General features: G+C 49.0%; 1 protein-coding gene and 1 pseudogene across 2 annotated transcripts; one reads left to right on the forward strand and one right to left on the reverse strand.

Annotated features, from left to right (window-relative positions):
• Positions 1–337: 337 nt before the first annotated feature.
• KCNG1 (potassium voltage-gated channel modifier subfamily G member 1) lies at positions 338–5,974 on the forward strand (the record flags this gene model as incomplete). The annotated part of the gene is made up of 2 exons (XM_080925750.1): positions 338–1,134; positions 5,204–5,974. The coding sequence occupies exons 1-2, from the start codon at positions 361–363 to the stop codon at positions 5,972–5,974; spliced, it is 1,545 nt and encodes a 514-aa protein (XP_080781876.1). The 5' UTR covers positions 338–360.
• An 8,086-nt stretch (positions 5,975–14,060) lies between these two features.
• On the reverse strand, positions 14,061–26,956 carry LOC308427405 (glucosamine-6-phosphate deaminase 2-like; annotated as a pseudogene). Its single transcript has 6 exons — positions 26,950–26,956; positions 19,077–19,153; positions 16,642–16,732; positions 16,109–16,559; positions 15,704–15,898; positions 14,061–14,183 (listed from the first exon to the last, which is right to left on the reverse strand). The product of its transcript is annotated as a glucosamine-6-phosphate deaminase 2-like (transcript).
• Positions 26,957–27,174: the final 218 nt, after the last annotated feature.

The following is a 27,174-nucleotide window of genomic DNA, read 5'->3' on the forward strand; positions in this document are numbered from 1 at the left end:
GACCCACCTCGGTTACCAGAGAGCCCCTGCCTCCAGGTCTCAACACCAAGAATTCAGGCAGGTGAAGTGGCTCAGCAGGTAAAGGCGTTTGTCAGGCAAGCCGAGTTACTGAGGTCCATCCCCGGAACTCATGCCAGAGTTGGTAGAAAGAATCAGCTTCACAAAGCTGTCCTCTGGCTTCCGCATGCTCACACATGCACATACACTTGTGCGCACACATGCATAAAAATAAAAATATTTAAAACCCACAGTACTGTTCCTTAAATAAAAGTATGTATTTCACAATCAATAAAGGGCTCAAGGGTTACCAAGGGTCTCTCCTTCTCTTTCCAGGCCCAAGAGGGATGTGAAGACCCCAAAATGACCCTGTTACCGGGAGACAACTCGGACTATGACTACAGCGCTCTAAGCTGCGCCTCAGACACCTCCTTCCACCCAGCCTTCTTCCCACAGCGCCAGGCCATCAAGGGTGTCTTCTACCGCAGGGCCCAACGGTTGCGGCCGCAGGACGACCTGCACCAGAGCAGCTCACTTGGGGACCGCAGGCGACAGATCATTATCAACGTGGGTGGCATCAAGTACTCATTACCTTGGACCACGCTGGATGAGTTCCCACTGACACGGCTGGGCCAGCTCAAGGCATGCACCAACTTCGACGACATCCTGAGCGTGTGTGATGACTATGACGTAACCTGCAACGAGTTCTTCTTCGACCGCAACCCGGGGGCCTTTGGCACCATCCTCACCTTCCTGCGGGCTGGCAAGCTGCGCCTGCTTCGGGAGATGTGTGCCCTGTCCTTCCAGGAGGAGCTGCTGTACTGGGGCATCGCGGAGGACCACCTGGACGGCTGCTGCAAGCGCCGGTACCTGCAGAAAATCGAGGAGTTTGCGGAGATGATGGAGCGGGAGGATGAGGACGAGCCGCTGGACAGCGAGGATCAAGACAGTGAGGGTCCATCTACCAGCGAGGGTCGCCTGAGCCGCTGCATGAGGAGACTGCGTGACATGGTGGAGAGGCCACACTCGGGGCTGCCTGGCAAGGTGTTTGCCTGCCTGTCCGTCCTGTTTGTCACTGTCACCGCCGTCAACCTGTCCGTCAGCACCCTGCCCAGCCTGCGAGAGGAGGAGGAACAGGTAAGACCTTCAGCAACTCCAAAGACTGGCTATAACTTCCTTCGCCATTGCCACCCACTTGGGAGGCTTTCCCTCACTGCGCTAGCTGAACAGCCTCCGTGGTGCTTGAAGTCGTACTATGTGTGTGTTTGTATCCATGTTCTCTACCTCCCTCCCTAGTAATAATATATGCGTGTCCAGGAGTCAGCAGCTGTGACTGTCCTGTCCTGGTCTCTACAGCGCCCCCTACTGTCCTAGCCCAACAAAAGCCCCCAAGCCTCTTCTGCAGATTGCAAGTGTTTGGATGATGTGATCCTGACGTGCCTGCCTCTGAGCTGGGCACATTCCAGAGGCCATTAAAACTGAACTCACAGACCCCAGTCCTCTCTTCCTCCTCCTATCTCCCTTCTATACTAACCTACCAAACTTGTTTTCTTAGCCATGCAAACAATTTCTTTTTTAAATTTATAGGTCTGTGTGTATGCACATGTCCCCAACAGATGGGCATGTTTTTGTGCATAGTAAGAAATGGTGGTGGTGCACACCATTCATGCCAGGAAGCAGAAGGAGGTGGATCTCTGTGAGTTTGAGGCCAGCCTGGTCCACAGAGCTAGTTGTAGGACAGCCAAGGCTACACAAAGAAACCTGGGGTAAGGAGGATATTGCCTGTAAAGCATTTACTCTCAGTCTGAAACAGGATTCATGCTGTCAGAAGCCATGGGAGCCTGGGGGTGGTGCTCTGTTTCCTTCTTACCTCCCACGAAGGTCCTCCCATAACTCCATAGGAGACATGTTCTCACACCCACCCAGCAGGTCGGGACACTGAAGCAGACAGTTTATCAAGTCTGTCTACCCCACACAGCAGCTGGGGACCCATGATGACCCCCACAGAAGTACATGACCCACCTGCCCACAACTCCCCCAGCCTGGACTTGAGGTCTTCAGAAATGGGGTGTTTTCCATACGGAAATGCACACCTGGCTTTTCATAACAACAGCAGAGGCTTTGGGGAGAGGCGAGTACATGGGGGAGGTCCCCTGGACCTTTGGGTTGTGACTCCTGCGATCACATGAAGGAACCAGGTGGCACACACTGTGCAGACATTTGCAAGAAAGTCTGACAGTGTGAGGTGAACACAGACACCAGTGGCATTAACTGTAGAGCCTGCGTGTGCTAAGCCTTTTGTGCTGTCTGACTTAATCTTAGACGTGTTCACGAGGAAGGAGCCCTTCCATCTACAGATGTCATGGCGGATGTGGGCATCCCGGCTGCATTTGCAGATTGATTGCTGGCACCTTCTTACACACTGGAGGTTTTTTTTAAGAAGGATCTTAAGAACACATTCCACCAACAGAATTAAATGTTGATGGTCCTAGGGACTGGGGACAAGGAGGGACGCCTAGAGCCAGAGAGCCAGAACCTGGATGGCATCTCACCCACTCTGGCTGCATACCTGCGGGAAAGTTACTAGGCCATGCTCTGCCTCAGTTTCCCCACCTGTTCAGGGAACTGTGAATGCTGTTCTGAACATCCAGTCAGGTGAGGATGTCTGTGTGAGGGATCAGCACCGAGCCTGGCACATTATTTAGTACAGATTTTGTTTTAGCGCCATCGTTTTGTGAGACAGAGCCTCACCATGCCAGCTTGGCCTGAAACTCACAACAACCCTCCTGCCTCAGCCTTCTGAGTAATAAGTTTATCACCACTGGCTCCATTATTCTTGGTCCTATATTATTTTATGTGTTTGTGGTGAGGGGATTGGGGGCTCTCTCGATCCAGAAGAGGGTGTCGGGTGCCCTGGAGTTTCAGGCTCTTATGAGCCACCTGGCGTGGGAACTGAGCTGGGTCCTGCTGAGGAGCAGTAAGCACTCCTCAGCACGGGCTCATTTCTCCACCACTTCTCCCCCCGCCCCGCACCTTATTCCTAATTTTATCAGGAAAACAGTGTCAGCGCCACACTGATGGAACTTCTGGCACTGATTAGTTTTGGATTTTTCCATGTGGTGCTGAAGGTGGAGCCCAGGGCCCCACACAGGCTGGGCAAGTGACCTATCAGTGTGAATGCACTCCCAGTTATGATGGCACTTCTTTTGAAATGTGTGTATGTGTGTGATTTGTATGTGATGTATGTGCATGTATAGGAGGATGATGTATGTGCATGTATGTGATCTGCTTTCATGTGTGCATGTGTGTGCTGTGTGTGCATGTGTGTACATGTGTGTACATGTGTGTGATCTGCATACATGTGTGTGCTGTTATGATATGTATGCATGTGTGTGATGTGATGTGCATACATTTGTGTGATGTGATGTGTATGCATGTGTGTAGTGTATGTGTGCGTGTGTGTGTGCATGTGTATATATACATCAGTGTAGTATGTGTATACATGTGCAAGAATATGAGTGGAGGCCCAGAGTTGACATCACATGTTTTCCTAATTGACCTCTGCTTTTTTTTTTCATTGAGGTGGGATCTCTTACTTGAAACAAGAGTTTGCCAGTCCTGGCTAATCTGGCTACCCAGCTTGCCTCTCTGGCTTTTGTCTTTGCCTTTTGAGCAGAGACTGCAGTAGCTGCCACACCTGCCTGGATTTTACCTGGGTTCTGGGGATCCAAATATTGGCTGTCCTGGAACTTGCTCTGTAGACCAGGTTGGCCTTGAACTCACAGAGACCCACCTGCCTCTGCCTCCCAAGTGCTGGGTTAAAGGCTTGTGCCACCATGCCCAGCCCTGGCCTTCTTTAAGTCATGGCAATGATCTTTGGTTTTCTTTGGGGACCAGTAGGATTCGTTGTGGCACCCAGTTCATGTGCATAAATTTGAGGGCCTACTGTATACAGGCACTGTAGGGAAGACAATGACCAGGACAAGTCTAAATACTTCCAGGTATATTGGGCTTAGCTGGGTTGGTGGTACCCCACTTCATAACTACACAAGGGGACTTATGTGAGAGGCCTAAATACACCTGGGGCTACTCAGGTTGGGTGCACTCTGGGGAGACTTCCTGGAGAAGGAGGGCTTTCCACCCCAGAGGTTGAAGACATCAGAGTCCCCAGGTCAAAACACGTGCTTGAATGCATCTTCAGAAAATCAAGACCACAGGGTCCTCTGAGGACCTACCTAGTCACCATCAGAGAGCCTTTACAGTGGCTCTCAACCTTCCTAACACTTTGACCCTTTAACACAGTTCCTCACGGTGTGCTGACTCCCAACCATAAAATTTTGTTGCTCCTTCATAAGTGTAATTTTGCTACTCTTCTGAATCGTTTTTTAAAAGATTTATTTATTTCATGAATGTGGATACACTGTAGCTGTCTCCAGACACACCGAAAGAGAGCATCAGATCCCATTGCAGATGGTTGTGAGCCACCATGTGGTTTCTGGGAATTGAACTCAGGACCTCTGGAAGAGCAGTCAGTGCTCTAACCGCTGAGCCATCTCTCCAGTATTTGATATACAGGATATCTGAAATGGTATCTCACAAAGGGGTCCCGATCCACAGGTTGAGAACCGCTGCTTTAGGAAGTCTACAGTTGGGACATCTGCAACCTTTTGAGGGCTGTGCACTGGAAGAATGCTAGCTAGGGTGGAGTGGGGGTGTGGGCTGCCTGAGGGGTGGAAATGCAGGCTGCCTGAGGGGTGGGGGTACAGGCTGCCTGAAAGGTGGGGAGTGTATCTTCTTAGTACCTGTATCAATATTCTACAGTAGGAAGAAAAAAAAGGAAGGGGGCTGGGTAGTGGTGGCCCACCTTTTTAAGCCCAGCACTTGGAAGACAGAGGCAGAGGGATCTCTGTGAGTTCAAGACTGACCTAGTCTACACAGAGAGAGTTCCAGGACAGCCAGGGCTACAAAAAGAAACCCTATCTTGAAGGAAGAAGGGGGGGAGCAAGCAGGGGCTGTGACTGTCTAAACTGAGTTAAATGGGAAGTCCAGAGAACAGGAGAAGTGGCTGTAGAGAGCCTGTCTGGAGATAGAGACCAATGGCACCTAGAGAGATGCCCTAGAGAGAAGAAAGGGAGCTGGGTGTTCCGTGTAGGCCAGAGCTTCCCACTTGACTTGCTGGTGTGACCCCTGCCCTGTGCCTCCCCAGGGCCAGTGTTCCCAGATGTGCCACAACGTCTTCATCGTAGAGTCGGTGTGCGTGGGCTGGTTCTCCCTTGAGTTTCTGCTGCGGTTCATCCAGGCGCCCAGCAAGTTCGCCTTCCTGCGGAGCCCGCTGACCCTCATCGACTTGGTGGCCATCCTGCCTTACTATGTCACACTGCTGGTGGATGGCGCTGCCTCCAGCCGCCGCAAGCCAAGCACCGGCAACAGCTACCTGGACAAGGTTGGGTTGGTGCTGCGCGTGCTGCGGGCGCTGCGCATCCTCTACGTGATGCGCCTGGCCCGACACTCACTGGGGCTGCAGACACTGGGCCTCACGGCGCGCCGCTGCACCCGTGAATTCGGCCTTCTGCTGCTTTTCCTGTGTGTGGCCATCGCCCTCTTTGCACCATTGCTCTACGTCATCGAGAACGAGATGGCAGACAGCCCCGAATTCACCAGCATCCCTGCCTGCTACTGGTGGGCTGTCATCACCATGACAACCGTGGGCTATGGAGACATGGTACCCCGGAGCACGCCGGGCCAGGTGGTGGCTCTGAGCAGCATCCTCAGTGGGATCCTCCTCATGGCCTTCCCTGTCACCTCCATCTTCCATACTTTCTCCCGCTCTTACCTAGAGCTCAAGCAGGAACAGGAACGGGTACTGATCCGCCGGGCCCAGTACCTCATCAAAACCAAGTCACAGCTCAGTGGCATGTCCCAGGACAGTGACATCTTGTTTGGAAGTGCCTCTTCAGACACTAGGGACAACAACTGAGGCGAGACGACACCCCCTGCCCTGCCTGCCAGGTTTGGCTTCATGCATCCACCGCCACTGGAGCCTAGAAAAGGACTTAGTGCTTTCAAGTCCAGCCCTGGCCTGTGAGCTGAGCAAGCCATGGCGCAGCAAGGACACGTGTGCCACATCACCAAGAGTCCCTGCCCTCCCTCTAAGCCCAGAAGTAACAGGGAGGCTGGCTCGAGCCAGTGCCTCACAGCTGTGTCTCTCCCTAAGAAGCTGACTGCCTCCCTCCCACCATGTAAAGAACATGCCCAGCAAAACCTGCATACACCGGAAGACTGCGCGGAGAAAAATGCACATGGGGCAGCCACACGTGACTTTAGTGTATGTCCGTGGAAGGCAGAAAAGGCCTACCGCTGGGACCTTCAGGGAGGGAGCTGTGTCTCTTAGTGAAAGGACCACGTTGTGGGGGTCTCTGGACTGGTGGGACAGACCCTTCCGGAGCCCACCACGGATGCTGCGTTCAGGCTTCTGCTCCTGAGCTCGCCCTTCATCTTTCTTCCTGCTCACACCCTCCACATCCTTTTCCGATTCGAGGGCTCTCTTCTCAGACTCCACTTGCCCCAGTGGGGCTGGAGGGCACCACCGAGCCTCCCTGCTGACTTCAAAGGTGAAATCGCTTCGTTCTGTGCTTTAAAATTAGTGAGATTTTAGCCTACTCCAATTTATTTAAGTATTACCCTCCCCTCAAAAAAAGACTTTGTACTCCTTACCTGAGCCTCGGTCTAAACCCACTATAGACAGGTGCTTCTGGCAGGGGTGACAGTCCTCAGGAAGTCTGAAAAGTGTGATGGAACTTCCTCTATGCCCTCAAAAGAAGCTACTCACTCAAACAGAGATTGTGCACCAAGAGGGACTCCAGGCTAACCTAGAAGGTTCCATCTCAGCCTGAGTCCCGGGTGCCTGACACTGAGGAGACATTGCACAAACACGTGGCATACATACATACACACACACTCATGCACAGACCTGTGGTATATACACATACACACACTCATGCACAGACATGTGGCATATACACATAAACACACACGTGGCATAAACACATACACACACATGTGACATACACACACTCACGAACAGACATGTGGCATACACACACATGTGACATACACACATACACACACACACACACACACACACTCAGAAAACACTTATTAAAAAAAATGAAGAAAGGGGAAAGAGCAAAAAGGAGCAGAGATGGAGAACCTGTCCATTACAGCTTAGATCCAAATGTTCCCAACTGTCTAGAGCCATACCCCAAATGTGCCTGATCTCATCTGAACTGTTACCCAGAAGCTCACCTGTCAAAGACTTGGTTCCCGAGCAGTAGTGTTCAGAGGTGGGACCTCTGGTAATGAGATCACAAGGGCCCTGACCCTATCAGCAGATCAACCCATGATAAACTCACAGCTTCAGTGGACGCTGGAAAGTACTAGAAACATAGAGGGGGTGGGATCCAGTTGGAGGAAGCCTATTATCAGGGACATGCCCTTGAAGGGGGTGTTGCCCCAGATAACTTCCTCCCTGCTACAGTGAGGGAAGCAGTTCAGTTCCAGCAAGCTGGCCCCCCTGGGATGCCGCACCTTAAAGCGGGCCAGAAACAAAAGAGTCAAGGGACCATGGTGAAACCAGAAACCGAAATAAACCTTCCCTCCTTCAAACTACCTGCTACCCTGTGGTGTTTTGTCATGGCCATGAGGATGGTTTATTTTTAACGCTGGAGACTGTGGAGGTCCCTCGAGTACCTCCATCTTCTCCTGATCTCATGGAGAGACACAGCCGTCTCAGCACAGCATACCCATAAGTAGGTAGAGTGGAAATACAGTGCAAATCCCCGAGGACCTCTTTAAAAGCTCTGACACCTGCTTTCCAGTGACTCAGATCTATAAAATAAGTTACTACTAATTAGCGTCGCCTCTCCCTGGCCCAGTAGGTGTGACAGCCCAGCACCAGCATCAGGGTAGCACCTCAGAGCCCTGGGATGCCTTTGAACGCTCAAAGGTGGCTGTAAAAGACAGCCTAAAAATGTGCTGGGCGGGGTGTTTCGGGGAGCCCTCTGAAGTCATAGTGAGAAAAGAAATGCCTCTTGTCAAGGAGGAGACCCTCAAACTGAGGACAGAGCCTCAGTGTGTGGAGAGGCTGAGGCCTAAGTGGCTGGACTCTCTAACCTTTCTTTTGCAAGTCTAGCTGTGCCCTGAAGCCTGGGTTGCCATCAGCCAGGACCTCACCTGGGGACAAGGGCTCTAGATTCCAACAGCAGAGCAGACTCAGAGGCCTGGAGTAAGAAGCAGGGCACCCAGGAAAGCCAGCAAACTGCTCTGGAACAGAGGGCAATCTCTAGGCCAAGCATTTTGTTCCTCTTAGCCAAGGGACTCGCTGTCCATGGACCATCTGATGACAGATGCTTTGGGCTGGTGTGACCTCCACGCTGCCTCACTCAGCTGAGCCTCTGCTGACCCTCACAGCTTTGTGTGCGAACCTTGGCTTTAGGACACTTGGCACCAGGCTTGCCAAATCAGCAGCAGTCGCTAAGTCACATGGTTGTCCTCTTCTTGGGACCTGTCAGGCACTTCTGCACAGTCATAGCCTCTGAGCGGCCCTGGACCGAAGTGAGGCCCCTGGGCACCTGCCTTTGACACCAGAGTGAGGGGAAGGACCAGAAGACTCAACAATCATGACTCAGATACTTCAGTGCTTTAAGATTAAAACGCTGCCAAAACCACATGATGAGCATGTCAGGAGTTCACATAAAAACAAATCTGACTTTGACACTTGTTACCGTCCTGTCCCAGTGCCCTGATGTACCCAGGTGACACACTGTCATGCAGCCAGAGACTGGCTCCAGAAGGGGACGCACAGAAGAGGGAGCTGACAGCTGTCTACATCTCCGCTGTGGGCACAGCACGCATCCTTATCCTTTTAGAAGGGTCAGGGGCCATCAGCCACACCTCTCAGCAGCCAACCCCGGGGACCAAAGAGTGACAGGAAGAGAGATGGTGAATATGCAAAGTTGGCAGGAAAGAAACCTGTGTTGGTGACAGGGTCAGGGGAGGCAAATCACAGCCACTTATGTGCAGGAGGTGACATCTGTAGCCCCAGCTACTCCAGAGGCAGAATCAGAAGGATTATAAATTAAGTGCCCAACTGGACCCAAAGGAACTTCAAGGCCAACCTGGGCAACTTGGTGAGATTCTGTCTCAAAGTAAAAGGTGCAGAAGGGGTTGGGAGTAGTCTTGGGGACACGACATTCCCGAGACCAGGCTTTTAGCCTCAAAACCTCTAAAAGTATTGTGTTTATTTATTATTTTGTTTGGGTTCATTGTTTTGTTTGTTTTGTTTTTAGACATGGTTTCTCTGTGTAACCCTGGCTGTCCTGGAACTACTTCTGTATATCAGGCTGGCTTTGAACTCACAGAGATCCATCTGCCTCTGCTTCCCGAGTGCTGAGATGAAAAACACGCACCACCACCACCCCTCAAAAAAACATTATAATCTGTCTGTTCAGAGAAGGACTCACAAAGGGAATGATGCTAAGTAGAGAGAGCAGCAATTCAAGCAGAAAGAAGGGCTGGCCAAAATGCCCAGAGGTAAAGATAATCCCACCAGCCTTGAAGAGAACCCAGAGCAGACACACACACTGCTGGGCCACCTCAGAAGCAAACGTATGATCTTTGCAGGCATTAGGGCCTGTCTCCTCCCAGCATCCTTCTCCCTGCTGCCCCATCTCCCACTACCTTCCCTCACCTCTCCTCAGGTGTCACCTCTCTTCGGGTGTCACCTCTCCTCAGGAACTCTGAGGTGTGACAGTCTCAGCCTCTCTGGTCTTCCTCTTTCCTCTCATTCCTGCCCTCAGTCCCACAGCCCTGGAACTCAGTCAGATCTCTCTCACATCTGCTCAGAGCCAATCCTTGCCTGGCACTCCCACCCTTGCCTGTGATAGCCCATAACCCCTACTCCCACCCCACCTCCACAACAACCGTTGCCTGAGCATTCTCTCCTCAGCTACACCCATCTCTTCTCTAGTCACCGAAGACCAAGAGCAGTTGCCACTTCCTGGGTCTCAGTCCCTAGAGACTGTCAATTTCCAAACCCACCTCCAGAGCCCTGACCCAGCCACCTCCTGGGTAGAGTGACCACCCCAGCACACAGTCCCAAGTCATATGCCTTAGAACCAGGCGTCAGGAAACTAGGCACAGCTCCTCTGACCAGAGACAAAGCCTGCTTGCTCTTCATCTTCACAGAAGCTACAGGGAAAGTCCTTCCCCCCAATATGCACCTCCCTGCTTCTCACACCTCCTACCCTGTCTGCTCCCTGTACCCCTCCTCCGGAGATGCTGCTCTCCAGTAACATGCTGACCCCTCCTGTTTCAGTAACAGTCAAGCCTTTGTTTAGTTCATGGTGCTGGCCATAGAACCCATGATCTGCCCATGCCGGGCAGGTCCTCTACCCAGAGCTTCTTTCCCTTCCAGCCTGTTTTTACTTTTTGTCTAAAGATAGACTCATGAAGTTCAGGTGGGCCTTGAACTTGTCAGTTCCCTGCGTCAGCCTCCAGTAAACCCATACAGGCCTATATGACCAGTCCCAGAGTTAACCTATATTTTAAACATCTTTCCCATCTCTAAAACCATTATTACCAAATGATACATTACACAGTTATTTATTTGTGATCTTTCTGTCCCCTTGATGCTTAACCTCTTGAAGACAGGAAGCTTCTCAGAGCTCCCTGTCGAGGACACACTGGCCAGTTATACCTCCTGAACACCTGAGCTCACAGCCTCCCCAGGACACACTGGCCAGTTATACCTCCTGGACACCTGAGCTCACAGCCTCCCCCAGGTTCCCCTGGGATTCTGCTTGGCAACAAATTCCATCCTGTGAGGGTCACTGTTGATCAACTTTCTTTTGTGTCCAATCAAGTGGATGGGCTGTGGGATTAGTGTCCCAACCATAAAACAGTTCCCTCGAGTTTCTAACTTGCTTTTCAGAAAAAAAAGAAAGAAAGAAAGAAAAAAACAAGAACATGTTGTTTACCCAAATGACCTGGTAAATACCCAGGCTTGACTTGAAATAGACTTAAGTCACCAACCAGTCTTTCTTGGGGGAAGGTGGGTACAAGAGGGGGAGAGGAGGTGGGGAAGTGAACTAGCTCCTGGGACCAGGTGCAGCTCCTCCTGTCCCAACACACTGAGCCCCTAAAAGACCACCATCCCTAGTGACAAGTCAGGTTGATAAGTGGCTGCAGTTGCCCATAAAGGAAAAAAGACACAAAGCACCTCACTTCAGCAGCTTAAGGGCATAAAATGCATAGGCCAGTGACCATCCACCAAAGCACCCAGGGACATCATTCTAGGGGACAGAGACCCATGGAGTGTAGCCAGACCTTCACCCCTCTGGCCTTCTCAGATGGCCTACCCCCACAGAGATCCACAGGAAAATGAGATGCCACCGGGAGCAGACAGCTTCAGAGTGAGTTCCAGGACAGCCAGAGCTACACAGAGAAACCCTGTCTCGAACACAACCTCTAAAGAAGGAGGAGGAACCAGGGCTTCCAACACAATGTCCTCAAGAACCTGGACACCCCATCTCCACAGGAGATAAGAACTTTGGACCCAGAGATGCTAGGGAGTGACTGCCCATCCCATCAAGGCAGGCCATGGTGTGACTAATGGCCATAGATCCCAGGTTTGGTCCAATGGCAGTGCTTATTCTGGGATGCACAGGGGAGAGCCACCCGAAGGGCCAGACTCTCTCATCGCCTGACTCTGTGCTAAGTCTGTGAAGTGAGAGCAAGCAGGAGTGGGCGTGGCCCTCAGGAAATGCCCAAGGGGTAGCAGATGTCACCAGGACCCTTAACTGTTGCTCAAGGAACAGACTGCCACCTAACAGCAGACGGGCAGGGTTGGGGTGGGGGCAGGAGCAGGGGCAGGGTGTCTGCTTCGCTGACTTCTCATGGCACCATGAAGGCTTTCACACAAGCGCTCCATCTGCTGTCACCCCAGCTGCTAATTGCCAATGCATGTTCGCACCTCAATGGCAGACTTGGCAAAAGCAACCTGAAAGCTTTTCATTAGCACTTAGGAGACAAGCTGCTTCTTCTCCATTACTCAGCCTCTGTTATATTCTTCTCCCGGCCCCAACCCACCCACCCCCCTGTGGTGACAGTCAGAGTCCGGGCTTGGTCACCTTCCGCCATGATCACTTCTGGCTGCCGGAGACAGAGATTCCTGGCTCTGTCTCCTCTATGAAGCAAAGCAGGGTGACGGGAAGGACTGGGTAGTCCTACCTCTGCCCCTCAGGAGCTGGGTGGCCTTGAGCCGGTTACTTCTCTGAGCAGTTTTTTTCTCACATGGAAAAGGGAGACAACAGACTAGACCTGTAGCTTGATTGGCAGAGCTTTTGCCTAGCATGCATGACATTCTAAGTTCAAATCCTAGCATCTTGTAACCGATGGAGCGGTTAGCATGTGCTTGCCCTCTTAGTGACTGAGAGATGAAGTTAGGTTTGTCAGAGGAAGTAGCGGCCCTTTTCAAAACCACTGGTTTAGGAAGGACCACTCCGTTCCCAAGTACCCTAAAGCTGCTCTACCGGAGAAAGGTTGCAATGAGGGAGCTAACTCAAAAATTAGACCTTTTTTTAATATTTATTTTTTAATGTATATGAGTACACTGTAGCTGTCTTCACACCAGAAGAGGGCATCGGATCCCGTTATAGATGGTTGTGAGCCACCGTGTGGTTGCTGGGAATTGAACTCAGCACCTCTGGAAGAGCAGCCAGTGCTCTTAACCGCTGAGCCACCGCTCCACGAGTCAGTTTCAAGTTCATACAATTGAAGTTCCCATGCTCACACCAGCCTCTCACATAGTGAAATGCTGCGTGCCGTGAGGTGTCCCTCCTACTGGACAATTGTCACCGCGCTCATCTCACTCTTAGTTCCTCTCACATCGATCACTGGCAGCTCAAGAATCTTCCCTCATGGTGATACAACATGGCTGCCGCAGGCTCAGACACTCACCTCAAGACCAAGTCTAAGTGGAAAAAACAAGAACTAAGATAACTCCTAAAACCCCGAGATCTGCTCTGATCAGAACGGCTTAACCATGTGACCAGCCCTGAGCCAATCGATGAGGCTCTGAGGTGCCAATGGGACATACAGGGACTGTGGTCCTCTCTATTGCCCTTTGTGGAGGGAAGTTGGCATTGCACTAAGTGTGGAGGCCGGATGTTTGGAGGACTTCTGTTCTAGACCCAGAATGAAGATGTTAACTGAATCAAACATTTGCCTGGCAGAAGCTGTAGTGTGAGAGAAAAGCGTGGGTACAGCCAGGAGCAAGCCTTTAGCCCCGTCCCGTTTCACAGACCCAACAGAAACCACATGTGGGGTAAGGAATTCTGCTTGGATGCGGCATATTTCCAAAGAACAATAGAAGAGCAAGTGTGGTCCTCAGGGTCACCATGTTGTGAAGCAGTAGCTCCTAGAAGGAGCGTAGGTCACGGTGTCTTCCTAAACAGGAGTTACAGCGTCTCTCATGAGACCCCCATTTAGATCCGATGGGAGTGAACCATTATAAAGAGCAGGCCTGACCCCACCCCTCCTCTCTGACTTCCTCACCATATCATCTCTCTCTCTTCCACATACGATCAGCATGAAGCCATCCACCAAGTTGTGACCTAGCCAAGTGGCTGGCATTGTGCCCTTAAACCTCCAAAACTACAAGCCAAATCATTTCTTTTCAAGATATAAGAGCTAATCTCAGGGAATTTTCTCATAGCAACAGGAAGCTGATACACCCAGCTCTGCAGACAATCACCATCCCTAGTTTACTGAGGAGGCTGGCACAGGTCTGTAGCCAGCACACGGAGGCAGGCAGTTGGAAGAAGGAAGCCATCACTGGGGCTGAGGCGTGTCACATCCAAATGTCTGAGGGTCCCTTTATGACCAAACAGGTAGGTACACAGGGCAAATGTTCTTCTCACTCTATAAATCAGCTTCCCACATTCAGAACCAAACTCCTCGGCAGACAAGCGTGGAGGAGGAATGGTCTCTCTCAGCTGATGATTTCAGAAGTTTTCATCCATATTGCGTGGCCTAAAATTGTAAGTAAAGCCTGTTGCAAAGCCATTGCCAAAATCAGGGGGCGGGGGAGCAGGGCTGCTCGCTATAAGGCAAGAGAACAGAGGAGACTGGGGAGAAAGCAAAAGAGAGGAAGACAGTCAAGGAGAGATTTCTGCCCATGGTGGCACACTCCTATATTGCTAGCATCCAGGAAGCTGAGACAGGAGAATTACTGAAAGTTCGAGCCCAGCCTGGTGAGTTCCTGGCCAGTTTGAGATCTGTCCAGAACAATAACAAAATGGAGTGTCTGCCAGCAACAGCTACAGGTACAACCAAGTCTGGCCAACTGTACCTGGCTTCCGTCAGTATCGCTGCCTGCCCTCCTGGTTGTTGCAGCTTCTTGGGAATGTGATCCTCCCTAGAGTAGAAAAATACCCCTCTCCTACCGATGCCTCTTCCCCAAAGTAGGGAAGTGCAAGGCGCCCGGAGAGAGCCCAAGGTGCTTAGCCCAGTCTAAAACTTCTCTCCTTCACCTCCCTATGCCTGCCCCGGCTCATAGAACTCCAGAAAGAGGGAGCATTTTGCATGTGAGTATACCGTGGGCTTCTGTGCTGGAGAGTTTTATGTCAACTTGACACAGGCTAGAGTTGTCTGAGGGTAGGGAACCTCATTTTAAAAATGCTTCCATAAGATAGGACTGCAGGCAGCCCTGTGGGGCATTTTCCTAATTAGTGATCGATGGGGGAGGGCCCAGCCCCTTGTGATAGTACCTTCTCTAATGGTGGTCCTGGGTTCTGTAAGAAAGCAGTCTAAGCAAGCCATGAAGGACAGACCAGTAAGCAGCACGCCTCCATGGCCTCTTCATCAGCTCTTGCCTCCAGGTTCCTTCCTGCCCTGTTTGAGTTCCTGTCCTGGCTTCCTTCAGTGATGGACTATAATGTAGACATGTAAACCAAATAAACCTTTTCCTCCCCAACTTGCTTTTTGGTCATGGTGTTCTGCTCGTAGCAGCAATGAAAATAGAAGGTAAGATGTCTTCCTTGACCCATAACTGACCAGCATGTGCCTCCTCCCTCTTTGGTGCTCATGTCTGACATCTGATGCTCACAGGCTTCCCCTGCAGAGCCATTGCTCTAAGGGCGTTTCTTGTCGTACACTGCCACCTACTGGTAGTTCTCAAAATTACAACATGGGATAGAGGTGGCTTTCCCTGCCCTTGCTGCTTGTGAATGGCCACGCTTTAAAACCAGTAGAAGCTGTTTTATTGCTTGTTTTTGTTTTCGAGAGAGCATCTCAAGTAATCCAGTTGGGCCCATGAAACGTTCGCATTTTAACAGACTCTGCACCCACGGGTCCTGTCAGTGGCTTAATCTCTGACTTATCTGAAGACACCCCAAGCCTTTCCAGTACCATCCTGCTACCATTGCAGACCTCCGCCTCTGGAATGGATGTTTGTTTGTGCACCACACACATGCTAGACTCTATCGGTAGCTGTGTAGCTTCTATACTTTATAACAGCCAAATAACTTTGGGATCCAGCTGCTTCTAGGACCTAGTGTAAGACACGTTCTAAATATGGAGTGTTTAGCACACGCTGGTCTTTTCTCTGTAAATGACTCTCCCTGTTTCCCCACTTTTGTAATATTACATAGGCTGGGATGGTATCAATATGAAAGGTGCTTTGTGTCCACGCGGAGCTCGGTCTCCTTCCGTTTCCTTCTTTTATACTGTATAGTGGCTCCACAAGTTTATTGTGCACATGCATTAAGCCTTTAAAGTATTTCACGGTTTTAACTTTTAACTCTAAAGTAGCATCTTCATCACATACAAAAATAGTTCAGGGATTGGACTGGAGAGATGGCTCAGTGGTTAAGAGCGCTGACTGCTCTTCCAGAGGTCCCGAGTTCAATTCCCAGCAACCACATGGTGGCTCACAGCCATTTGTAATGGGATCTGATGCCCTCTTCTGGTGTGTCTGAAGACAGCTACAGTGTATTCATATAAATGAAATGAATAAATAAATCTTTTTTAAAATTTTAAAAATAGTTCAGATATGCTGCTGGAAAGCTAAAACAGTCCACATGTGATTGACTCCTTCCTCGATGGCCCTTTTCAGTGCAAACGCCTTATGTGCACCTGTTTGGGATCATCACCTCCCTAGCACTCATCGCCGTCCCCATACCAACAGTTGGCACTTTTGATAAGTCTCCATCAAAATATTTAGCATTTGCCAAAATGCTAGCGTTTTTTATCTCGTTCTTGATACTAAAATGGATCCTGGCTCATTGAAAGCTGGACCTACTCCTCCAACAAAAATATCTATTCCTCCGGCTTCTTTTATTTTCTCCTCAAATGCATCACACTCTGCCTGCAAATCTGCAGCGTTCCCATCAAGGATGTGAGCACTATTAGAATCTATATCAATATGCTTAAAGAAGTTCTTCCACGTATAAGAATGGTAGCTTTCAGGATGGTTTCTTGGAAGTCCAACATAGTCATCCACGCTAAAAGTCTTAACATATTTAAATGTCAGGTTCCCACTCTTGTGGTATTCTACTAGTGTCTTATAACATCCTAAAGGTGTACTCCCTGTTGGTAAGCCCAGTGTATCTGTCCTGTCCGGGTTTCAATTTTATGATATGATTGCGAATGTTCTTGGCGCCCACTCACTGGCCAATCATAGGAGCCTCATTATCGGTGGTGAGCAGCTCTGAGTCCAAGAGGTTGGAACCGGCAGACCTGCAGCCTCATCCAATGGCCGAACAGCAGGAGCTCTGAAGATGGGAGTTTTAAGTTTGTCTTCAGCTACACTTCAAGTTCAAGGCTAACCTGGGCCACAAAAGACCTGTCTCAAAACAAAACAAACATAATGAAAAACAAAAACAGGGGCCTGGAGAGATGGCTTTCCAAGGACCTGGGTTCAGTTTCCAGCACCCACACGGTGGCTCACAACCATCTGTATCTCTAGTTCCAGAAGATTCAGTACCTTCTTCTGGCCTCTGCTGGCGCCAGGTACAAACATGGTACACGGATATACATGTAAGCAAAACACTCACATCCATAAAATAAAATAAATAAACAAAAAACTTGAACGTAGGATGCACATGCCTCAGTGGTAAAGTACTCGCCAAATACATACTAGGGCCTAGGTAAAATTTCTGCCTCCAAGTGCTGGGATTAAGGGTGGAAGGTGTTTTGTTTTGCTTTTTAAAAAGAAACTTAATATTTGAGGGGAGCCTAATGACAAAAAGTTTCATAGTGGGGGAGGGGCGTTGCAGAGGGGTAACTGGGAAGTGGGATATCATTTGAGATTAAATGATTAATTTTTAAAAAATTAAAAATAGAGAGAAAAAGGTATAGAAAAAAAATTCCTAGCGACCCAGCACCCCCTGCTGGTGGAGCACAGCCAAAAGATTTCACTTCCCCTGCTACCAGCCTAACCACAAACACTGCCTGTCAATCATGTGGCCTAGGACCCCTCCTTCCTCTAAAAACAAGTACCTCTGGGCATAGTGATGACTTCTTTAATCACAGCACCCTAGAGGCAGAAGCAGATGGAGCTGTGGGTTTCCAGCCAGACCGGACTTTTTTTAAAAAGGTTGGAACACTAGCCAAAAACAATCTTTAATTTAAAGAACCAGCTTAAAGTCAGAGCATCGGGCCAAAGTGAGCAAGGTAGGCAGGAATTGTCACTGGGAGGGAGTGGCATGTTGGCATGAGATGACACGGTCCCTGCAAGCCTTCCACCCACTACCCTGATTCTGGACACGTCTACACTGCTGGTCACAGCTGCTGCCTGCCTGGCTCCTTCAGAAACCACCAAAAAAAAAAAAGAGGAAGGAGACACAAAGGGTGAAGTCCCTTAGGTGGCCCAAAGTTACCCAGAACGTGCCAGTCTTCTTGGGCAGGAATTGTCCCCTTGGCAGCTACCTCAGACGTGGGTTTCTCACATTTCCCAGTCCTGGGCCTTGCCTGGAGGTGGCTTAGTGGTTTTGATGTCTAAAGAAAGCAACCGTCCCCCCTGCTCCTGGCGACAGCAGGCACCATTTCTGTACAGTCTTCAGATGACAAGAGGGGCTGGTGTCAAGGGCCGTGAGAACTGCTGTCACCTGCTGCTGTCACCCTCTGGTGCCGGTGAAGGGACTGGCAATGGCAGGTGGAACCCCTCAGACCTAGTGACCCAGGCAAGAGCATTAAGATGCCAATCACCAGGAGGCTTGGGGGTGCAGGAATCCCAAAGACAATGCTTGTGCTCTGAGGGACTGGGGACTGAAAAATGGGAGTAAGTTGAGGCCATATTTAAGGGACCAAAGCAGCTGGAACTCTGCTCCCATAGACAACATCTTTTGTCTGTAGGTCCAACACTTGTAGTCTTATGTTTCTCTGGAAAACTGAGAGGACCAACATCTGTTTCTTTGCTTGTTTGTTTGTTTTCAGTAAGGCCCCCCTAGACTAGCCTGGAGCCCTCGACCCTCCTGCCACAGCCAGGGCCTCCGGGTGTTGGGATCACATGTGGGCACAGCAAACCAGCTATTGGGGGGAGGGTTTGTTTGTTTTAGACAGGGTCTCACCATGTAGCCCTGGCTGCCCTAGAACTCACTGTGTTGTTCAGGTTGCCTGTGTAGATCCTGAGTCCTGAGATTAAAGGCATGCACCCCCTCACACTTCTGTCTAGACGTGCACACATGTGTTACATGCATGCTACACCTGTGTTAAAGTCAGCACAGCTAACTACAGTTACTTCTCTCCTTCGGTCATGTATGTCCTGGAGACGGAGCTCAAGCAGCCGGGTCTGGAAGCAAGCACCTTGCCTAAGTTAGGGTTCCTATTGCTGTGGTAAAGTTTTAACCTGGTCCTCTGGAAGGGCAGCCAGTGCTCTTAACTGCTGACCCATCTTTCTAGCCCCCGTTTTTTAACAGTTTGAAGACCAAATTTCATCCTGTAGCTTAGAACATGTAGTTTTTCTACCCCCAACTCCTGACCGGTGGGTTATGCAGGCATAAGGCATCCTGCCCACTTACCACTGACGGTTCCAGCGAGAGCCCACCTGGTTTGTGTTGAAGAACACTGGGCTCTGTGGATGGATGGATCTGCAAATCTGGACAGACACAGGCGTGGTAGTGACGTAGAGGATGCTGTGGTTTGAATGGGCAGAGGCAACATTGCCTGAAAGTGCACCAACATGTGGACCCCAGATCGGGCGCTGTTTGGAAGGTTGTAGAGACTATAGAGAATGGAGCCTGTTGGAAAATTTGACCTGCAAGGGCCTGGCCTTGATTGGTGTTGTATTTTAAGATAGTTTATTTTATGTTATGTGCATGTGTGTTTTGCTTACATCTGTGTATGTGCACTGTGTATATATGTGTATTACTTGTAGATGTGTACCATGTGTATATGTGCACGATGTGTATACATACATTGTATGTGCACTACATGTAGATGTGCACCATGTGTATGTGTGCACTGTGTATATATGCACACTGTGTGTATAACAGAACTGTGTGTATATGTGCACTGTGTGTATGTGCATTATGTGTATATACACTACATGGAGTTGTGTACTATGTGTAGGTGCACTGTGTGTATATGTACACGGTGTGTATACATGCATGTCTGTGCCCTCAGAGCCCAGAAGGGGGTGTTGCAGCTCCAGGAACTGGAGTTAGGGATGGCTGAAAGTGCTCTTAGCTATGGACTCAGCACCCCAGCCCCACCTCCTACCTGCTCTCCGCTTCCTGATAGCAGATGCAAAGCAAGCAGATGCCTCATCCTACTGCCTTGCCCGTCACCTCCTCTTTGAGCTGTCAGTCAATATAAACCCTTCAGGGAGCTGGAGAGATAGTTCAGCCTTTAAAAGTGCTCTCTCACAACAATCAGTAACTCCAGTTCAGTTCCAAGGAACTTGATGCCCTCTTCTGATCCCCACTGCCCCAGGGTTGCTTCTTGCTATTGCTGTGCCTTCTCACATTTGTCATTTGCCCTCCTCATGTACCTGGCATGGTGTGACCGGGTGTGGAGAGACCCTCCCTGCCTATGACCTGGTGTGATCACCTCCCGGGTAACCGCCCCACTCAGTCAAGTTTCCTGCAAAACGAGAAGATAAGCTTTCATGGGCTAATGCTGTTGAGATGAATTAATGATCTCATGGAACTCCTGAATTGATTTAAGTCGTTTTAAGAAGTTAGAGTAGTTTGTTGATTTAAAAAAAAAAAAAAAGTCCAAGGAGATGGTTTATGTTGTGTTGCCAGAAAGACAACAGCGAGCTTTCGTGTAATTGTACTTTGAAGAGAAAAATGGACCTGGGACGAGCTAATGACCAAAGCAAACATTCGTTCTAGGTTGGGTCTGAGTTTCTGGATCCTGTGATCTAGGGATGTGGCCACAGGTTTTGGTGCACACCAGGAAAAGACGGGGTTATGAACGGAGAGTCAAGGGTTCTATTACGGGGACAAGAATAGACACTAGATGAGTAGCCAGGTTAGCTGAACGAGACTTCAGAAATAAGACGGAAGGGCGATGATGATATTTCTTGGGAAATACAAATTTTTGCCGTCTAAGCATAGGAAAGAGCCTGCTATCATAGACTTGGCTTGCTTAAACTTTGTTCGTCAATGACAAAAGAATGGTTGCTTTGGGGTTGCAATGAACTTGTGGAGAGAAAGACAGACAGGAAAGGTTTAGTTAGGTGCGAGTTTTAAAAGAAGAATATGTAACCCCTGTTGTAGTTCCCTTTCATGTGATGATTTAAATCTGTTTTTGAAGACTGTGTTTTTCATGGTGACTGTTTTTACAGACTATGTAACTTGTGGCTATTCAGTAATCTTTTTCTTACATAGAGAATTTCATCTTACATATTATAAAAAGACTAAGAGAAAAAAAATTAAGTTGTCTGATCAACTTGTTGGAGTTTGCTCCATCCACCAAATATTTGAGTGTATATGTATATATGTATAATGCATATGTATATGAAGAACATATTGTTGGACCCTGCTCATTGGAGCTTTGATACCTCCACCCACAAAGAGCATGTGTATGTATGTAAAATGGTTGGAGCTTTGCTTCATCTACCAATGTGAAAATGTGAATGTACGTACGTACATATGCATGTATGTGTATGTGTGAACTTGTAGGAGCTTGTCTTGCTTCATCCACTCCCTCTCCCTTCCCCTCCTCCTCTCCTTCTCCTTCTCTCTCCCTCTCCCTCCTTCTCCCCCTCTCCCCCCTCTGTGAATAATCCCCCCTTTTCTCTTTTCCTTCTCACAGATCCCCAAAGAATTTGAAGAGTTCAGATAGTTTCTAAGGGGTCACAGAGAACACTGGCTTTATCCCTTAGAGAAAGGTTTGCTCAGTGATGACACTCAGCCCTCCTCAGTTTACCCTGTGGTGTCGAAGCTTGCCTTCAACATTTTTTTTAAAGAAGTTCTTCTACATAGCCATGACTGTCCTGAAACTCAGTGTGTAAACCAGGTGCTGGCCTCAACTTCAAAGATCCATCTGCCTCTGCCTTTTGATTGCTGGGGTTAAAGGTGTGCATCCCTATGCCTGGGAAGACCTTCATATTTTAAAACTTTGTCCCAAATGGAAACTTCTGAGCCACTGCTTTCTGAGGAAGGAACACATGAATATATAGATTTTTATTTTCTCCCAGAACAAAAATGAATGCCCGAGGACAGATGCAGTCTTCCCGGGGAAACTGTTACCACACCCCCTCCATCTTTGATTTGTCACACTGCTGTGTGTCCTTCATCAGGAGAGTTTCTATAACCACTGTCACATCTATAATCACTGTCACACAGCAAGGACACAGTTGAGCAGCCACAGTGGAGACCCTACATCTTGAAAGCCCAAAAGCTTGGCTCTGTCCCTACTGGACCTGGATTTTCAATGTGTCATGTGTGCATGAATACTGGACATGGAATGCCTGCTTCCTGGCAAAACTGGGAACAAGGTTCTTTCCTTGAATTATCATTTTGTGTAGTCTCAGGTTCATGAGTGTGTGTGTGTGTGTTTGTGTGTGCGCACACATGCCAGATGACAACCTCAAGTGCCATTCCTCAAGAGTCATCCACATTTTGTTGTTGTTACTTTTTTAAAATAGGTTTATTTATTTATTATATATAAGCACACTGTAGCTATCTTCAGACATACCAGAAGAGGGCATCAGATCCCATTACAGATGGTTGTGAGCCACCATGTGCTTGCTGGGAATTGAACTTAGGACCTCTGGAAGAGCAGTCAGTGCTCTTAACTGCTGAGCCTATCTCCAGCCCCATTTTTACTTTTATTGAGACAGGGTCTTTGACTGGCCTGGATTTTGCCAAGTGGACTGGACCAGTAAGTCAGTGAGTCTAAGGAATTCATCTCCCTACACTTGGATTCCAAACACACACTATCACATCTGTGTTTTTTCTTTACCTTTGTTCTGGGAATCAACTCAGGTTCTTGTACCAGACAAGCATGTCACCAACAGCGTCATCTCTACAGCTCCATGTTTTTGAGACAGTTTGGTTATTTATCTAGCCTAGCACTTGCAGTCATCCCCCTGCCTCTGTGGATCACAGATGTGGGCCCCATACTTGGCTTTCTGCTGTTTTCGTTCCCAGGCTGACTGTGGGCCTAGGTTCTACAAAGAGAAGGTTGTGGGAGCATGGTTTTGCTTGGGCTCCTGCTCAAAGCTGGAGGAGGCTCCTTTGGATAGTGTCATGGGCAGGCAGCTAGCATCCTTCTGTTTCCATACATTCATCCTTTAGAGGCCCCATGGGGCTCTGAGATGCTGATGCTGTTGTTCAGGGGAGCCAGCTTGGGCTGGTTTCATATTTCTTTCTCTGGCTGGCACCATGACCCCACACAGTTGGGACCAAATAGAATGATCAATTAGGAAAGATAAATCTAGAGTCTGGTTGCTTTTATCTTAGAATTCACGGGGGCAAGGGCATTTGAGCTCAGCCTTTTATCCTTTTGGACTTCAATATATCTGTACGCTCAGCTGCAAGGCAGCCTTTGGATGTGAACTACACCCAGGAGCTATGATAAAGACTTCCAACTGGAACCTGAATTGACTGTTGGCTTTTACCAGCAAAGTTCATTTAATCTCATTCCCAGACCTGGAATAAGCAATAACAAAGCTCAATGTAAGCTGAGGTGGGAAAAATAATAGGCAACAGTTAATCTTCAAAGTAGAAAACTGAGTAGCCTTTGTTTTAATTTGATGAGCACTGAAAGAGTTAAAATTTCAAGTTGGCCCCACTGACCCTGCTTTGAGGACAAGTATGCTTCAAGGCTAAAAACAAAATAACTTGTTTAAAGAAATGGCCCAAACCCAGACCAGCTAGACTCGATAAGGTCTGGGCTGGCCTTGCAGTCCTGAGAATAACTAGTATGAAGGTCAGTGTGACCCAAAACAGAGTGGTCTAGAGTTGAATCATATCCAAAAGCAGACAGAGAGTGCCAATTTGAATAAACCAATGAAATTATTATGTGCTTGTTGCTAACTGCTTATGTAATTTTCCCTATAAATATGTCCCCCTAATTGAGTTCAGGGTCGTTACCTCTGTCTCCTGCATGAGATATGTATCGGCCCGGAGCTCTGTCATTAAACTACCTCGTGCTTTTGCAGCAAGAAGGTCTCTGGCGTTTCATTGGGTAACCCCGTGTCCTGAGACTCAAGTGGGGGTCCCCGAAAGGGGGTCCTACAAGCATATGTTTCTCCAGCCCAGAGCTGGGGTGGGGGTCATTTCAAGAGCTTCAGGCCACAGCAGCAAGGCCAAGCAAGGTGGACACATCTGTTAAACCCAGCCCTGCTGAGCCTGAGGCTGCAGACTTTGCAAATGTGAAGCCAGTCTGGGTTGGATCAACTGTGAGACATAGTGCAACATTGTTTCAAAGAGCCAAAATCAAGGGTCTAGGGAAGTGGCTCCATGAATATAGTGCTGGCCACACAGGTGAGAGGACAGGAATTCAAATTCCCAGCTCCCTTGTAATAAAAACTGGCATTGCAGCCACTTCTCTACAACCCCAGAGCAGAGAAGGCAGAGACAGGTAGATGCCTAGAGCCACTGGCCAGTCAATCCAGCTGAGCTCAAGGTAGAAAGAGATTCTGTCTCAACAAATAAGAAGGAGGGTGCTGGAGGACTCCTCTGACTTGGGGTCTGCATGCACACATGAAGAGAACATGCATGTGCACAATATGCACAAACACCCATACACTACACAAATAAGCCCAGAGTGGTGGCACTGACCTTTAATCCCAGCACTTGGAAAGCAAAGCCAGGGGTCTCTGTAATCTACATAGTGAGACCCTGCTTCAAAATAGCCAAAGTGAAATGGTGACAGGGAGGGAACAGTGGCAGACATTGGGGTTCAAGGAGCCAGAGCCAGGTCTAGTCTGAGTCACTTTTACCCTCAGGATGTCCACGGGTTTGATACTTGTGGCCAATACTTGAAAAAGAACCAAAGGGCAAAAAGGCACCTTCTAGGACCCCTGTTCCTGACTCATCCTGTTCCCTTAGCTTGCCCCTTCTCTGTCCTAATTAGCTTTAACTGTGAACTTTACACAGCCTAGAGTCCCCTTAGAGAAACCATCCATTGGAGAATTGCTGTGATCAGATGGCCCTGTGTACATGTCGACTGGAAATTGTCTTAACTGTTAGTTAATGTAGAAGGGTTGAGACCACTGTGGGCAGCACCATTCCCTAAGCAGGTGTTCCTGAGCTGTATGAGAAAGCCAGATGAGCTCATAAAGAAACATCCCACATGGTTTGTTGTCCTTCTCTGACTGTGAAGTCCTTGGTCAAAGGTAATATAGTTTGGCAGTACAATGGCAAGCAGGTCTGCCGTCAGGTCCCTACTCAGACTTCAGCAGAGAAGGTGAAGACTCACTCTTGGATAAGGCAATGGTCACCCATGTGGGATTCCTGTCAGGCTCCCTGAAACTTAGCAGAGACAATCAATCTAAGACACTCAGCTAAATTCAAGCTTTAATTTTGTTTACCTTTATATACTCATTTTAGGATTCACTCATTTTATGGCTGTGGGTATTCTGCCTGCATACCAGAAGACAGAATCTGATCCCACTGGACTACAGTTACAGATGTTTCTGAGGTGCCACGTGGGCACTGGGAATTGAACTCAGAACCTCTTAAAAGACAGCCATCTCTTCAGCTTCATTATCTGCCTCTGTGTGTGTGTGTGTGTGTGTGTGTGTGTGTGTGTGTGTGTGTGTGTCTGTGTATGTGTGTATGTCTCTCTCTCTTTCTCTCTCTCTCTCTCTCTCTGTGTGTGTATGTCTCTCTGTGTGTGTGTGTGTCTCTCTCTGTCTGTGTGTGTATGTGTCTCTCTCTGTCTCTGTCTCTCTCTGTGTGTCTCTGTCTCTCTCTCTCTGTGTGTGTATGTCTCTGTGTGTGTGTGTCTCTGTGTGTGTGTCTGTGTGTGTGTATGTCTCTGTGTGTGTATGTCTCTGTGTGCGTGTGTCTCTCTGTCTCTCTGTCTCTCTCTCTCTCTGTGTGTGTGTGTGTGTGTGTGTGTGTGTGTGTGTGTGTGTGTGTGAAACCGCCACCATGCATGTCTAGATGTCAGAGGACAACTTATGGGAGTCAGTTCTCTTTCCACCTTGTGGGTCCCAGAGACCCAGATTTCCAGACTTGGTGACAAGCATCTTTGTTGCTGAGCCATCTCACCAGCTCTAAGTGTGCTCTTTAAGGCAGGCTGACATATACATGCCTGTGCTGTCGATCTGAAATATAAACGCAATAAGGGTCCTGTGATGTCTCTGACAACCCTGGGAGAAGGGAACCTTACAGTGACACCAAGGCCCACTTCTGAGACTTGGTCACTGGCTGGATGCTGCCCAGTAACAGGACTTAGAAAACCCTGTCTCTGGCCCCTGCAGTCAAGGTGGAAAGCACAGCTGGAGAAAGGTCCTGGGTTCTTGAGACTTTATGCTTCCTCTCAATTCCCTCCTGCAAGGTGGGCTGATGCTGCCAACTTCATTTAAAGAGCACCTCCCTGTCTTCTTCCTCTCCCTCTCCTTCTTTTTCTTCTTCTTCCTCCTCTTCTTCATATCTTCCCTATGGGAGGGGAGGGCTCAGTCCTCAAAGACAGTTTCCTCCCTATGGAGGCCTAGATGCTGGGGTGACAGATGCAATCAGAAGTGAGGCATAGCACTTTAGCAAGGCTGGCCAAGCTTAGGAGGTCACCAATCCCAGTCACATTAGAACAGGGAACTCTGCCTTCACCTGCCTGGCCTAGTATCGTTTCTACTCGGTTCCCAGCACCCAGCCAGAAGTGACTCACACTAACCTCTAATCCTAAATCCAGGGAATCCAATGCCTCTGGCCTCCTCGGATTCTGCGCTGGTAAGCAAAAGCCACATACACAGCAAAAGCCACATACACATAATTTGAAAAAGAAAAAGATTAAAACCACAATTTCCCACCTCAGTATGGTCAACCCGTGGAAGCTGATCACAGTAAATACTGCACAGTGTGGGGTGTCACCAATGGAACCCTTCTCCTCTCCCCACTCAATGCCAGTAGACACCCTCCTCACAACTGTGGTCATCTTGTCTATAGTGTGCAGTTTGCACCATACACTTCTGTGAAGTTACAGGTGCTGTGCTCACAGGGTCTTAGCTGGGTTGAACACGTGGTCACACCATCATGAAATACTTCACATCTTTGGAAGTGGCAAACTGCTACAGAAACCTCAGGAGCAGTTCTTGGGTGAGTTTCTCTCTGGAGGCATTACCACAAGTGGAGCTCAACAATGCTATGAAAGGTAAACAAATACATGCGTGATGTTAGTGAATATTGAGGCAAAGCAAACCAATGTTCAGTGTTTATATCCCACTGTCTGTGGGGGTCATATTTATACTCCTTCAAGAGTCCTTTCACTTACCTGCCATGCCCGAACATTCTTTTACCTGTGTCTGCCCCAGCGAGACAACCTGTGTGACCCAGCAAAACACCATTTGACATTAGCTTTCCAAAGAAACTAAGTTTCCCCTTCAGATTTCAGGGAATAAAGTGGTGGAAACCTTTGGAGAAGGTGCATCAAAGGCCCTGAGCTATGCCTGCTCAGAGCTCCAGGGAAAAGCCATTGGCACAGGGCACTTAAAGTGGG

This window comes from Micromys minutus (genome assembly GCF_963924665.1).
Source record: "Micromys minutus genome assembly, chromosome: 11".
In the NCBI taxonomy this organism is placed as follows: domain Eukaryota; kingdom Metazoa; phylum Chordata; class Mammalia; order Rodentia; family Muridae; genus Micromys; species Micromys minutus.